The sequence below is a fragment of the Hyperolius riggenbachi genome, chromosome 11 (assembly GCF_040937935.1).
Source record: "Hyperolius riggenbachi isolate aHypRig1 chromosome 11, aHypRig1.pri, whole genome shotgun sequence".
Lineage (NCBI taxonomy): Eukaryota > Metazoa > Chordata > Amphibia > Anura > Hyperoliidae > Hyperolius > Hyperolius riggenbachi.
The window spans coordinates 207,349,630-207,364,118 of NC_090656.1; the positions used below are offsets into that span (position 1 = coordinate 207,349,630).

Below are 14,489 nucleotides of genomic sequence, written 5' to 3' on the forward strand. Positions count from 1 at the left end.
TTGCATCTTGTTCACAAGATTCGGTTTAATAAACCCTGAAAATTTGGTGTTTCCAGGACGTAAGGGGGCTTTGCTTTTAACCACTAAAGTCGGCGGATTTTTACTGTAATGTAAAATGCAGAAAATCTGCATCTGCCTATTTTCTGCATTTTACATTACAGCAAATATCCGCCAACTTTAGCGGTTAATAGCAAAGCCCTGTAAGTCCTAGAAACACCAAATTTTCAGCGTTTATTAAACAGAATCTTCTGAACAAGATGCAAAAAAAAGTTTTCAAAAAGACATTATAGTTTTTGAGAAAAACGATGTTAAAATCGGGCGGAATTTCCGTGATTTCCGGCGGAAATTCCGCATTGGATTGCGGAAATTGGTAGCGGAATTGGTAATCGGTACATGACGGAATGCGGATTTACCGTGGAATCGGAAATTGGCATTCCGACCATCCCTAGTAACCTCCAAGAATCTGTGGAATGAGAGAGACCAGGAGCCCAATGGTGCATTACCGTTGGACAAGGAGATGTATGTAAGAACATGTGTGAGTAATATACTCACAAGGGTGGGTTGCAAAACTTGGAACCCCCAATCTGAGCCTACAGGAATATAACCATCCCTGCTCAGTGTCCCATGTCTGTTGGTGTGGATGCTGGTCGGTTACTCTCCTTAATTAGCTGTGAGGACTCCAAGGTCCGTGTAACTATGAACCTCTGAGGGGTATGGGCTAAGTTAAAAAATACTAGTGGAGGAGCCCTTGTTGATAGACTACTCAGAGTTGTAATATAGATGAGTAATGTAACATCTTACCTTCTCAGAAGGACAAACCATTAGTTAATGGAAACGGTATATTTATTCATGTTGAATAGACAACACATTTCATGGGTCTTGGCCGGCTTCTTCAGGTCAAGTGCCTATAAAGCTTTCGGGCATGAACATGAGTAGGTAAAATTCATTCAATTTTGTCTTCTGTGCATTAATAATAAATATACCTTTTCCATTAACTAATGGTTTGTCCTTCTGAGAAGGTAAGACGTTACACTTCTCATCTATATTACAAATCTTACTAGTGTACCATCAAGGGCACCTTCATCAGTGTTTTTATATGAGTGTACAGCAAGATTAATGGCTTAATATATTGACTGCATAGATGCTGTAAACTAGAAGATATGGAGATACATTAGTATAAATGAGTCTATATGAATCTGAGCTACAAACCAGCAGATCTAGGTGGACAGTCGCCAACCGGCCCAGAATGAAACAATTCAAGTGTCTTTGCTACTACCCCTTCATGTGAAATCAACCATTGTAAATGATTTTGAGATGAAAATAATGGCATGAAGATATCTGGTGTTTGGGGAAGCGATGTCGCCTTACCTGTGCACCGGGGAGCGATAACAACATTGGAGAGATCAGAGAAGATTGGATGGCGTTAGACATTACCTGTGTCTCCAAGAGGAAGTGCCTACATTCAGTGATCAATCGCCACTACAAATGCCCATTGCAATAAAACATTCAGTAGCAAGTTACATTGTCATCTCAACATTCCCAATTCCACAAGCAATTTCTGTGATCAGGTTGTGTACAGACAAAGCAGGCAAGAAAACCATGATAGAAAATTTATTTCATGCACGATCTTTTTTTTTTCTCTTTTTTTTTTTTTGCATAACATTGCACATGCATCTTTGTGTCAGGCGTATGAAATTGCATACAATGCGGTTCTTTGTTCTCATTCTGACAAATATGTTTCCTGAATTTATATCTCAAGTCCCGACATTAAATTAACCCAGGATTTAGTCGTATGGATTTCCTTATGAATTTTTTTTTAGTTTTTCTTTTGAACTAATAAGAAGAATCTTTTTGCGGGATAGCCATATCTGATCTATACACTGATAAGTACAATAGAACCTCAGATGGAAAAAGTCAGTAGAAGGCAGATGTTGTCAGTCAGATGCTGGTTCCTTGCTCACAAGCATGCCAATGGAAACAGCAAATTAAAGGTCAAGTTCTTGCGATTCATGATGTACAATGCGTAGACCTGGTCAATGTGACCACTGCCTGTTGGAGTGCAAGCTTCAGTCCATGTACAAAAAAAGCAACCCAGAGCAATTCAATTTACAGTTTAAAATGTTTACATTTTTGCTACATAATGTATGTAAAAGTAAAGAACTATAAAAGAAAATAGATGTATTTCTGTTTAGTTTTTTTTTTCAACAGAATTTTTTTTTCAATTCTATGTTTAGCTTTTTTTTTACATCATGCAATTCATGCTAATTAAATAAGAGATTCCTCTAGTTTTTACGCTTTAGTTTTTTTAGCCTTAGAAAAAAGCCTGCATCATTCTCAGTTAACATCACCCGACACCTCGAAGGATGGTCCTTTGAGCAACTTGCTTTGCGTGGTTAAGTTTGTCCTTAGGCCGAGGTCGGGTCCGGGTGAGTGTAACTTCTCCAGATCGTCTCCCAGGGCGCCATGGCTGCCTCTGATTGCATATTTAGCAATGACAGGACGCTCTTTGCAAAAACATGCCTGTAAAGAATACAATCAATACTTAAGACTTCTCCACCTTCTCGTCACCCAAGCTCGATGAGAATTGTTACAGACAGAAGAGATTAAAAAAAATAAAAAAAACATGCAGAGGCAGCCATATCTTCTCCATGGAGCCAGAATATTATGATTTCCATGCAGTCAGCCAGAACCTCATTGCACCATAATATTGCTCTCTAAACAGGTTCTCATGCATCAATTCATCCTACTGTGCTTGTGCAGACTCTTGCATGGGGGTTCCTATGGCTCAAAGAATATCCTGAGAAATTAAAACTTCTTCAATAGTTTCCAACATGTCAGCAGCCAGTCAGATCCAATGTTAGCCAAGAGGAAAGCATCATACTAGCAAGACACTACTTGATTTGGTGCATTTGGCCCTTTTGTCCTATACATACCAAGATCATGCAGCAAATGGCCCACCAGGATAATGGAATGCCCACATCAGGTCATTGGTCACTAGGTGATACTTTGTTAGTGATTATCAGTAGCACCAAGCTCAGAAAGATGCTACATACTCGAGCGTATGAACTTAAGAATGATTAAAAAAATGTTTTTTTTGTTTTGTTTTTTTAGACCATTCTCTGCTACTGATCCATGCTACAAGATGGATGAGATAGAGAAGAGTGAGAAGGCGAGATGCAGACACCGGAGGGCGCTCTATCACACTCCCAGTAATGTTAGCTATGACATTTTTTTTAGAACCTTCATTAGGAAGATGGGATGCAAAGTACAGCAGTGGATCAAAAAGTTGAATGGACTAAGAATGAAGTCAACAGTGTAGCCATTTCAGCAGGATTCCCATGCAGTGTTACATGCTGAGAGTCGTATCACTTGGCAACAATATCCAGCGGAGCCAAACTACGGAGAGATTACAAGATGAAAATCACAGAGGATATTTCAATGTCGCACACAAGTACAGAGTTTGATGCTGTTACTCTTTGTGGAAGTGCTTGAGATGCACCAACACTGAGATTCCACCATCATCACCCCTGACTCCTGCTCTCTCTACACTGCTGGACCAGTCTGCTCTACATCAGCTGCAACAGCAGTCTAACTATCGTCTTGAAGGCTAGACCTTCTACTTTTACCCTCAATATCTCTTCCAAGTGCTTCAATTTTGAATGACACCACCAAATATTCAAGGCAAGCAATAACTTGGACATTGCATGGGCTCCACATGCAGCGCTGCATCGGGTCTGAGGTCCTCCTGTTGCCATAGTGATACCACCCACTTGCTTGCAGCTACAACATGCAGCCATTTCCTTGCTTACACATGCAGAGGGCACGACTTGGCAGACAATGGAATCAGATTATGACAACGATAACAATGTTCTTAACAGACATCTGATGGGCTAACAAGAGACATAAACAGGGTACCAAACACATTTCATTCAACTAAGTTTGTTCCACGGAGTAATGTCAATAATTATCTACATGTGTCTTTATGCCTTTGTCGATTGATAAATGTGTACTATTTGAGTGTTTGTGTTCCTGCTGTATGTTCTCCTGGAAGAGGATCCACCACGAAAGTTGTTATACCATAGGGTATAGGTGTCAAACTCCAGTCCTCAAAGGCCATATCAATGCCAGTGTTTAAGATGGACTGAGAAATAGAGAAATGTGTTCTACTCCATGAACCATGCCTTTTACATCAATTAATTTAAGCTGTGCCAAAAATTTGTGAAGACCTCGGTCCTTGAGGACTGGAGTTTGCTATCCCTGCCATAGGGGGTCAGTTTCTGCATAGCAGCACAGGTAGGTTTAGCAAAACCTGTGTGACAGTTGGTACGTGTAACAGTCGCTAGTCTAATTCCATAGCTCACACGGCGGTTCAGGCACAATGCTGATTTATTACAGATCTGTGTAAATCTATAACAATCTATTGATGAATGCAGCATTTTCTACAGAAGCATGCTGTACTGTAGACTAGTGGAAGACATAATGTCGAGGTTCATTTACTAAGTCAGAAGAACATTGGAAAACATTAGTGATGCTCCAAACCTGGACTGGATTCGATGAAAGGGTTTCGCTATTAAGTGGGAAGAGTTTGCAGTCTCCCCAGTAGATACATCATTTTGGTGTTTACATTTGGCAAAGCATGGTTCAAAACCCAAACACAAGCATTCAGCACTGTTTCAGCATGGAACAGCAGGATGGGTGCTTCTCATTTAACGCCAATACTTCCTCCTACCAAGAAACGCACCTCCCCTGCTGTTCAGTGCTGATGAATGCGCTTGTTCGGGTTTTAAACCATGCACTGCCAAATTTGAACACCAACACTACCTGTAGAGATGGTCAATGAGGTGCTAAGAATTACTGCTTGCTTGCAAGATGAATGGGGCTTGGAATTGGGACAATTTAAAAGATCAAGACCTACACTCGATTGGACCAATTCCAAGCTGGATAGAGTTTACAAGTCAAGCTGAAATTATTTGCATAATATTAAACGTCTCCACTCACCAGTGTCACACTGTATCAGAATTAGTGATGGTCGATGAGATGCCAATAATGTAGCTGCCAATATTTCCAGAGCGGAAACTGAATCAGTCAAAAAGTTCAGCGTCTGCGTTCGATTGGTCCAGTAATAAGTTTTATAGAATTAGCATTCAAGTCAAATTATAAGCATCTCAAAGACAATGTCTAATTCGTACAGACTGAGGATTGCTGAAAGGTTAGAAAATGAAGGACCCCATTACCGGTACAATTTTTAGTGAACTTTGTATTTTTGATCAGTTTCTTCAGATCGTATTATATGAAAACATTATCAATCGTTTTCTAACAGAATTAGTCAATCTTTGTGATGGATGTTTCGCAAATGGTTTCGATATTGGGAAAAGTTTGTATTATTTAATGTTTTGAAACAATTACGGTATAGACGATTTTTTTCTCTTAATCTAAAGGATATCATTGAAAATATTATTGTTTGCTAAAATCACACCGTTAATGGCAACCTTCAAAGTTGTTGGTATGGCTGTTATCTGCATGCAGCATACACAGCACAAATGTCTCTTTCATGTAGGTCATACAGTTCAAGCATTCGGTGACTTACCCCACAAGAAGCCTCCGTCCAAGCCTGGAGAGGAATGCCAGTGCTGATTCCTTAAGGCAAGAACACCACCAACGCCAATTCAATACCATGTAGACATCACAACAAGGCACACTTGCAGAATCAATGCTAGAAATCATGGGGCCCATAACAACATTTTAGTGAGTCCCCTGGCCCTAGGAACACCTGAGCAATAACACCCTCCCTCAAGGATATGAGTGGACACAGCAACGTACACTCACAACATCCACAGCAAGTCCATAGAGGCAAGAATGATACTCGCCCTCCAAAAAGATGCAGAGCTTGCAGGATGCATGTGCTCCACAGCAACTCCAAAATACAATATTGGAAATGCCATCAACTCTGTTGCAGGAGTTCATGACCAGTGATGTCACTTCCTGCAGGGGAGTAACTCTACTGTATTTAAAGTGAATCTGAAGTGAGGAAACTCACTTCAAGTTAGATACTTACCTAAGTAGTGGGAAGGCTCTGTGTACCATAAAGCCTTCCCAGTCCTTGGTCGTCAACCCCCCCCCCTCCCTCTCAGTTGAAGTTACTAGACCTGCTAGGTCTATAGGCTCTTCAACTTTCTTTAGTCAGCCTTCAGAAATACTCCCATCCCCGAATACTTCCAAAGACGAGCGCATTCTACTGCATCAGGTATGCACAGTATGTGTGTGCTCATCTTTGGAAATACTCAGTATTGCAATTATTTCCAAAGGCTGCCCGCAGTGTGTTGAAGACCAAGCCGGTCGCATATCTTCAACAGGGGTGCAGGAACAACGGGACAGACAGAGGAATGAAAAAGCCGGGGCCTTCCCACTACTTAAAGGAATACCATCAATACCCAAGTGTTCTAAAATGACAATGTACAAATAATGTCTAATTAGCTGTGTAAACATTTTCCTACTTTTCATGTTAAATATCAGAGGGATAAAGCTTTCTAGGATTTAGTTCTATTGGAACAAATAATTTGCAGAAGGGGTGTCAGCTTCAATGCACACCCAGTGTTGTTTTCTGCATATCAGACTACAGAGTATTTTTACCTGAAAGCAAAAAAACAATGAAAAGCTGGGGTGCCACAGACAATTACAAATGTTTATAACAAGTTACATTTCCTTTTGCTATCTGCAGACAGTTCAGAGATATAGAACAGGTAGCTGCTGCTGCTGCTGGGAGCTTTCTCTCACACACAGGTTTAACAGGTGTCGTGTGTGGGAATTCCCCCTCCCCTCATGTTTCACTGATCCGTCAGAATTAAGCAGACTTGCCATCAGTTCAGAGTGAAATAAATTTGTTACAGGAAACAAAAGAGATAAGCAAGTGAATTGTATACATCATTATTTACCAGCACTTCAGGAACTCTCTCAATCCCAGGTTAAAAACAAACAAACATGTCAATCTGTAGTGTTCCTTTAAGTAGATATCTAACCTGAAGTGAGTTTCCTCACTTCAGATTCACTTTAAGTGCAGTAGAGTTACTTCCCTGCAGGAAGTGACATCACAGATCACAAACTCCTGCACCAATCATTGACAAACCTTCCAGCAATCTTTACTATGACCCAGGTGAAGGCTGAAATCCTTAACTACTGGAGAGACACTTTTCATACTCCAGGCCAGGTTTGCTGGATCATTTGTGTTCTTTAGTGTAGTTTAGCCTTAGTTTAGCCACTCCATACATGTTTGTATCGTTGCCCTGCACAGTGTCGTGTGAGTGGAGAATGGGGGATTTTCTGGTCAGCTACCTACCCTTTCTCACTCCTCCGTCAGGCGGGCTCGGATATTCCTCGGGTGAAAGGAGAAAGTAGGGTCCGCCTTTCTCCCGAGTGCTAGTCTGGGCAAAGGACAGACCCTCATCGGGCGTAATAGTCTGGTCTATGTGTGGGCAGTCTTCGTTTGCCAGGGCTGCCTTGGCCACCTCTCCATTCAGTTTGGAATCTTCAAACATACAATAAGAAGGCTATTGGAGAGACTTTTCATTACAGGAAAGAAGTTAGGATTTGGCGCGGACTCAGTCACACTCGAGAAGCCTCATAATGTAGTAAACAGACCACGAAGCACTTTCTGCTGACCAGACAAGCTCTTGCCTTTTGCACAGATCTCTCTGCTGCTCGCTTACATCTTTCCATTTTTTTTTATAAATGTTTAATTTTACTTCACAGTAATTTGTTATCATTGAGTTATTTTATCTGCGTCTTAAAATATCACAATGCAGGAGCAGGAAGTGTGCCACGGTCTGACTGCAGCAAAGAAACCCACATTCACACCGATTTACAACTTAAAGTGATTAGCATGGCAGAACATGTAAGGAGTACTTCCACTAGGTGGCATGTGTAGAGTGTGTGCACTGTATGTGTGTGTACAAAATATTAGCATTGTATGTGTGTGTGTACAGATTGTGTATGTCTGTACAATGTGTGTGTATTGTGTGCAGTGTGTGTACTGCCAGGGCCGGATTTGGGGAAAGACACCCAAAGCCCGTGCCTAGGGCGCCAGAATCGACGAGAATCCAAAGGGCGGCAGGTGGTGACAGGCTGACTGCACTTGTTGTCACCAGCGGTAAGAAGGACCGCTCCGCAAGTCAGCAGCCGCCCGCCCCTTTACAATCGGCGGCTTGGAGTGCGCCGTTCTTCCAGGCAGCGTGGAGCGGCTTCCTGAGGCTTGGGCAGCAGGGTCACTCCTCTCAGCCGCAGCCCGCACCTCCCCCCGCCCCTGCCAGATTGGCCGCTAGATGCTATCCCCTGCCAAGTGCCAACTCTTCCCCCGCCCTGTGCGGATGTCTTCTCCCCCCTCAAACCCCGAGAGAGAGCGGGAGTAGGCAGTAGCAGAGTAACGTACCTCTCCAGACTTCCAGCGCTGCCACCGAAGTTTCCGCTGTCTGCCGCCATGCATCTCTCCTGCTGGCGACTCCTGTCATGTGACTCACCGGTAACTTGCCAGCGAGTCACATGTGAGAGACACCAGCAGGAGAGGGAGAGATGCACGGCGGCAGTTGACAGAGGAAACTTCGGTGGCAGCGCTGGAAGTCAGGGGAGGTATGTTACTCTGCTGCTCCCGCTCTCTCTCGGGGTTGGGGGGGGACATCCGCATAGGCTCCTGCTGGGGCGGGAGAGAGTTTACAGGGGATAGCATCTGACGGCCAATCTCTCGGGGGGGGGCAGCATCTTTACTGGGGGGGATGGGACTACCTACGCTAAGGGGGGGGGGGGGGACATGGCTACGGGCTACCTATACTGGGGGATAAGGGGGGGGAGAATCTGACTACCTATACAAAAGGGGGGGGGCATGGCATCTGGCTACCTATTCTGAGTGGGGAAGCCTCTGGCTACCTATATTACTGTAAAAGGGGGGAGGGGGCAGGTTCTGACTGACTACCTATACAAAAGGGGGGACCACATCTGGATACCTACAGTGAGGGGGCAAAGGGGGACAGCATCAGACTACCTTTACTAAAGGGCAGGGGGGAGACACATAGCATCTGTCTGCCTATAGTAATGGAGGGGGAGGAGTTCAGCATGTGACCACCTATACTGTGGAGATGTTGTAAAGTGTGTGGAGGTGTGTGTGTGTGTGGGGGGGGCGGCTGGTGACAGTAGGCCTTGGGCGGTAAAAGGTACAAATCCGGCCCTGTGTACTGCATGTGTCTGTATTGTGTGTGTACTGTATGTGTGTGTAGTGTATGTGTGTGAAAAATGTTAGTATTGTATGTGTGCATAGCTCCCAACTGTCCCTTTTTCGGAGGGACAGTCCCTCTTTGGGAGCCCTGTCCCTCTTTCCTCCTCATTTGTCCCTCTTTCAGGACTTTGTCCCTCTTTCTATGTAAATATATATATTTTTCTACTAAAAAGAGTTTTTTATTGACCCTAAACTTTATTTCCATCCTTTAAATTGATAAATTACTAATTTTAAAATGTTAATATGAAGTAAAATGAACCAGGATTGAAAGGACCAGTGTGGTTTGATTTATAAAACAACATATTTTTCTCATTAAATCTTTATGGTATGCGTGACTAGGGGGTGTTACGGGGCATGATTAGGGGTGTGGCAGGGGCGTGGCTTAAGTGTCCCTCTTTCTCATCTCAAAATGTTGGGAGGTATGTGTGTGTGTACAGTGTGTGTGTTTTGTGTGCAGTGTGTGTGTACTGTATGTGTCTGTATTGTGTGTGTACTGTATGTGTGTGTAGTGTATGTGTGTACAAAATGTTAGTATTGTATGTGTGTGTGTACAGATTGTGTATGTCTGTACAGTGTGTGTGTATTGTGTGCAGTGTGTGTACTGTATGTGTCTGTATTGTGTGTGTAGTGTATGTGTGTACAAAATGTTAGTATTGTATGTGTGTGTGTGTGTGTGTGTGTGTGTGTGTGTGTGTGTGTGTGTGTGTGTGTGTGTACAGAGTATGTATGTCTGTATAGTGTGTATGTATTGTGTGCAGTGTGTGTACTGTATGTGTCTGCATGATGTGTGTACTATGTTTGTGTGTGTGTGTGTGTGTGTGTGTGTGTGTGTGTGTGTGTGTGTGTGTGTGTGTGTGTGTGTCTCACAGGAGCCTATAGGCACAGATGTCCTGATACCTTAGACTTCATCCAACATGAACCTACAAACCCCCACCGAACTGCAAGTGTGCTTATTGTCCCAGCTGTCCTTTCTCTCTGACTTCCCGTGCCCGTAGCTACTGATGCCCCTTAATATTAGGTAGCCAGAAGTACCCTCAATATTAAGTAGCTAGAGGTGCCCCAATGTATTAGGTAACCTGAGGAACCTCATTTTTAAGAAGCTAGAGGTGCTCCTGACTGAAGGGAGATTTGTCAGTGGAATGCCAAGAGTAGGGTGAGTAACCTCTCATTTACACTCTCATCAGGACTCTGCATAGGGAAGGAGGGAGGGAGGGAGGCACTCAGGGAGGGGATTGTGCCTCCTTTCCATTATCAGGTGCCTGTAGGCACCTGCCTACAGTGCCTTGTGGAAAATCCAGCCCTGAGAGTGTGCATGTCTGTATAGTGTGAGTACTGTATGTGTACTGTGTCTGTGTACTCAGTGGCGTGGCTAAGGAGCTTTTGGCCCCAGTGCAAGTTTAACATTTGCCCCCCCCCCCAAGCACTCTATACATAACAATTGATATGGTGCACCAAAACCTGACAAGAACAACCACAGCGTCAGAGGTGTAAGCAGGGGATGGGGAACAGTTGGATGATTACTACTATTCAAAGCATCGGTAGAAGTGATTATTACCAGCACAGGACCAATAAAGAGCTAATACTGTGGTTGAGGGAGAGTCCCTTTGGCCCAAGGGCCCGTTGTGGCCGCAACCTCTGCATCCCCTATTGCTATGCCACTGTGTGTTGTATGTGTCTGTAGAGCGTAGGAGTGTGTGTGGCCTCCCTGTGTTGTGTGAGTGGACTCACTGTACTGTGTATGTGTTATTCTTCACCAAATGGTCACAAATAAGCAGCATGGTAAATGCTCATTACCTGGCTGATAAATAGCTGCAGGAAAAGCCAAGGCAATAATTAATGGATTTGCAAATTATCATATTTAGTTTATATTTGACACCTCATCCTTTTTTTTTACGGAATGGGGCAGTATTTGTGCATTGTATGTGCTTGTATACTCTATAGTGTGAGAGCTGTATGTATGTGTGTACAATGTACAGTGTGAGTGCAATGTGTGGCCTGCATGGGTTTGTGTAGTGAGTGGGAGGCAGACGTGATTTTATCTACAGTGTACAGATAGAAGAAAATGTTTGTCATACCCTCCAACATGGCCCTCCTGTAGGAACAACAGCACCCCCACCCCCTCCCGCCACCACATTTCACAAATGTACCTACTAAACTTAGCCCAGTAGGCACTCAGTACACTCTATTAGCCCTACTGATTACCGTACATAACCTGGCTTCCCAACATGACCCCTCCAGCAGGTGCACAGTGCACTGCTCCATCACCTCCTCCTCTCCTAGTGACTCCAATCACAATCTTCAACATGACCCCACCAGCAGGTACACAGTGCACTGCTCCATCATCTCCTCCTCTCCAATCACAAGCTTCAACATGACCCTTCCAGCAGGTGCACAGTACACTGCTCCATCACCTCCTCCTCTCCTAGTGACTCCAATCACAATCTTCAACATGACCCCACCAGCAGGTACACAGTGCACTGCTCCATCACCTCCTCCTCTCCAATCACAAGCTTCAACATGACCCCTCCAGCAGGTGCACAGTACACTGCTCCATCACCTCCTCCTCTCCTAGTGACTCCAATCACAATCTTCAACATGACCCCACCAGCAGGTACACAGTGCACTGCTCCATCACCTCCTCCTCTCCTGGTGACTCCAATCACAATCTTCAACATGACCCCACCAGCAGGTACACAGTGCACTGCTCCATCACCTCATCCTCTCCTAGTGACTCCAATCACAATCTTCAACATGACCCCACCAGCAGGTACACAGTGCACTGCTCCATCACCTCCTCCTCTCCTGGTGACTCCAATCACAATCTTCAACATGACCCCACCAGCAGGTACACAGTGCACTGCTCCATCACCTCCTCCTCTCCTGGTGACTCCAATCACAATCTTCAACATGACCCCACCAGCAGGTACACAGTGCACTGCTCCATCACCTCCTCCTCTCCTAGTGACTCCAATCACAATCTTCAACATGACCTCACCAGCAGGTACACAGTGCACTGCTCCATCACCTCCTCCTCTCCTAGTGACTCCAATCACAATCTTCAACATGACCCCACCAGCAGGTACACAGTGCACTGCTCCATCACCTCCTCCTCTCCAATCACAAGCTTCAACATGACCCCACCAGCAGGTACACAGTGCACTGCTCCATCACCTCCTCCTCTCCAATCACAAGCTTCAACATGACCCCTCCAGCAGGTGCACAGTGCACTGCTCCATCACCTCCTCCTCTCCAATCACAATCTTCAACATGACCCCACCAGCAGGTACACAGTGCACTGCTCCATCATCTCCTCCTCTCCAATCACAAGCTTCAACATGACCCTTCCAGCAGGTGCACAGTACACTGCTCCATCACCTCCTCCTCTCCTAGTGACTCCAATCACAATCTTCAACATGACCCCACCAGCAGGTACACAGTGCACTGCTCCATCACCTCCTCCTCTCCAATCACAAGCTTCAACATGACCCCTCCAGCAGGTGCACAGTACACTGCTCCATCACCTCCTCCTCTCCTAGTGACTCCAATCACAATCTTCAACATGACCCCACCAGCAGGTACACAGTGCACTGCTCCATCACCTCCTCCTCTCCTGGTGACTCCAATCACAATCTTCAACATGACCCCACCAGCAGGTACACAGTGCACTGCTCCATCACCTCCTCCTCTCCTGGTGACTCCAATCACAATCTTCAACATGACCCCACCAGCAGGTACACAGTGCACTGCTCCATCACCTCCTCCTCTCCTGGTGACTCCAATCACAATCTTCAACATGACCCCACCAGCAGGTACACAGTGCACTGCTCCATCACCTCCTCCTCTCCAATCACAAGCTTCAACATGACCCCACCAGCAGGTACACAGTGCACTGCTCCATCACCTCCTCCTCTCCAATCACAAGCTTCAACATGACCCCTCCAGCAGGTGCACAGTGCACTGCTCCATCACCTCCTCCTCTCCAATCACAAGCTTCAACATGACCCCACCAGCAGGTACACAGTGCACTGCTCCATCACCTCCTCCTCTCCAATCACAAGCTTCAACATGACCCCACCAGCAGGTGCACAGTGCACTGCTCCATCACCTCCTCCTCTCCAATCACAAGCTTCAACATGACCCCTCCAGCAGGTGCACAGTGCACTGCTCCATCACCTCCTCCTCTCCAATCACAAGCTTCAACATGACCCCACCAGCAGGTACACAGTGCACTGCTCCATCACCTCCTCCTCTCCAATCACAAGCTTCAACATGACCCCTCCAGCAGGTACACAGTGCACTGCTCCATCACCTCCTCCTCTCCTAGTGAACATGACCCCTCTAGAAGGTACACAGTGCACTGCTCCATCACCTCCTCCTCTCTTAGTGAACATGACCCCTCTAGAAGGTACACAGTGCACTGCTCCATCACCTCCTCCTCTCTTTCCAATCACAATCTAAACATGACCCCTCTAGAAAGTACACAATACCTGTATCACCCCCGTTCTTTCTGATTAAATAATCTTCCCTCAAAAATGGCTCTTGCAGAAGGTGCACAATACTACGAACCTACACCCTTACTTCTGATTACATCATCACCCAGCTCCGGATCACGTCCTCCAACATGGGCCAGCCAGATCGTGCACCACTGAGTACATCTAGAGTTATCAGAGCGTTAGGCTTTCCTCCTTGACTGTCCAACATGACTCCTCCAACAGATAAACAATACCCCTTTCCTACCCTTCTGGGTATTGAATTAACTCTCTAGCATGTTGATGTTTTGGCCCACAAGAGTTTTTTTTCCCTCAGCCAATTGGTGAAAGTTTCAATATCTAAGGAGGTAATGTACACAGGGGAACCAGTATGATTCCTCTCCTTAATATTTCACGTTGAAACTTCGCCCAGCTGTGCAGTCTGGTTAGCAAAGAAATGGAGTGCAGCAAGCATGCAGCCCCCCTCCTGAGCCGTACCACAGCACTGGAACTAGGGGTGGCAGAGACTAACTTTGCTTACAAAGCACCATTGAACAAGGAGCCCTAACCCACCTCTGTGTGTCTCAAAGAAACTGAAGAATGTAGTAAGATGTGGACATTTATAATGCAATCTGGAAGTCCTCTTTAAGCCGGCCTCCAAATTTCCCTTCCTCCAATTCAAATAAGTGTAGAGGAGACTGCAGACCCCTCACCTATATGGTAAAGCAGGTTGAAAAATAAAGTACCCAATAAATGGTTAT

General features: G+C 45.1%; 1 protein-coding gene across 5 annotated transcripts in view; it reads right to left on the minus strand.

The window, feature by feature from the left end:
• Positions 1 to 1,603: 1,603 nt before the first annotated feature.
• KCNC1 (potassium voltage-gated channel subfamily C member 1) overlaps positions 1,604 to 14,489 on the minus strand; it is a 141,643-nt gene continuing 128,757 nt past the window's right edge. The window contains exons 3-5 of one of the 5 annotated variants that reach the window (XM_068261111.1): positions 7,334 to 7,522; positions 5,588 to 5,637; positions 1,604 to 2,520 (exon numbers count right to left, since the gene is read on the minus strand). In XM_068261111.1, coding sequence (XP_068117212.1) covers positions 2,335 to 2,520; positions 5,588 to 5,637; positions 7,334 to 7,522 — 425 coding nt within the window. In that variant the 3' untranslated portion in view covers positions 1,604 to 2,334. Of the gene's footprint in view, positions 3,397 to 5,587; positions 5,638 to 7,333; positions 7,523 to 14,489 lie in introns of all 5 variants that reach the window. The other 4 variants (XM_068261113.1, XM_068261112.1, XM_068261115.1 and 1 more) reach the window with 4 other exon arrangements.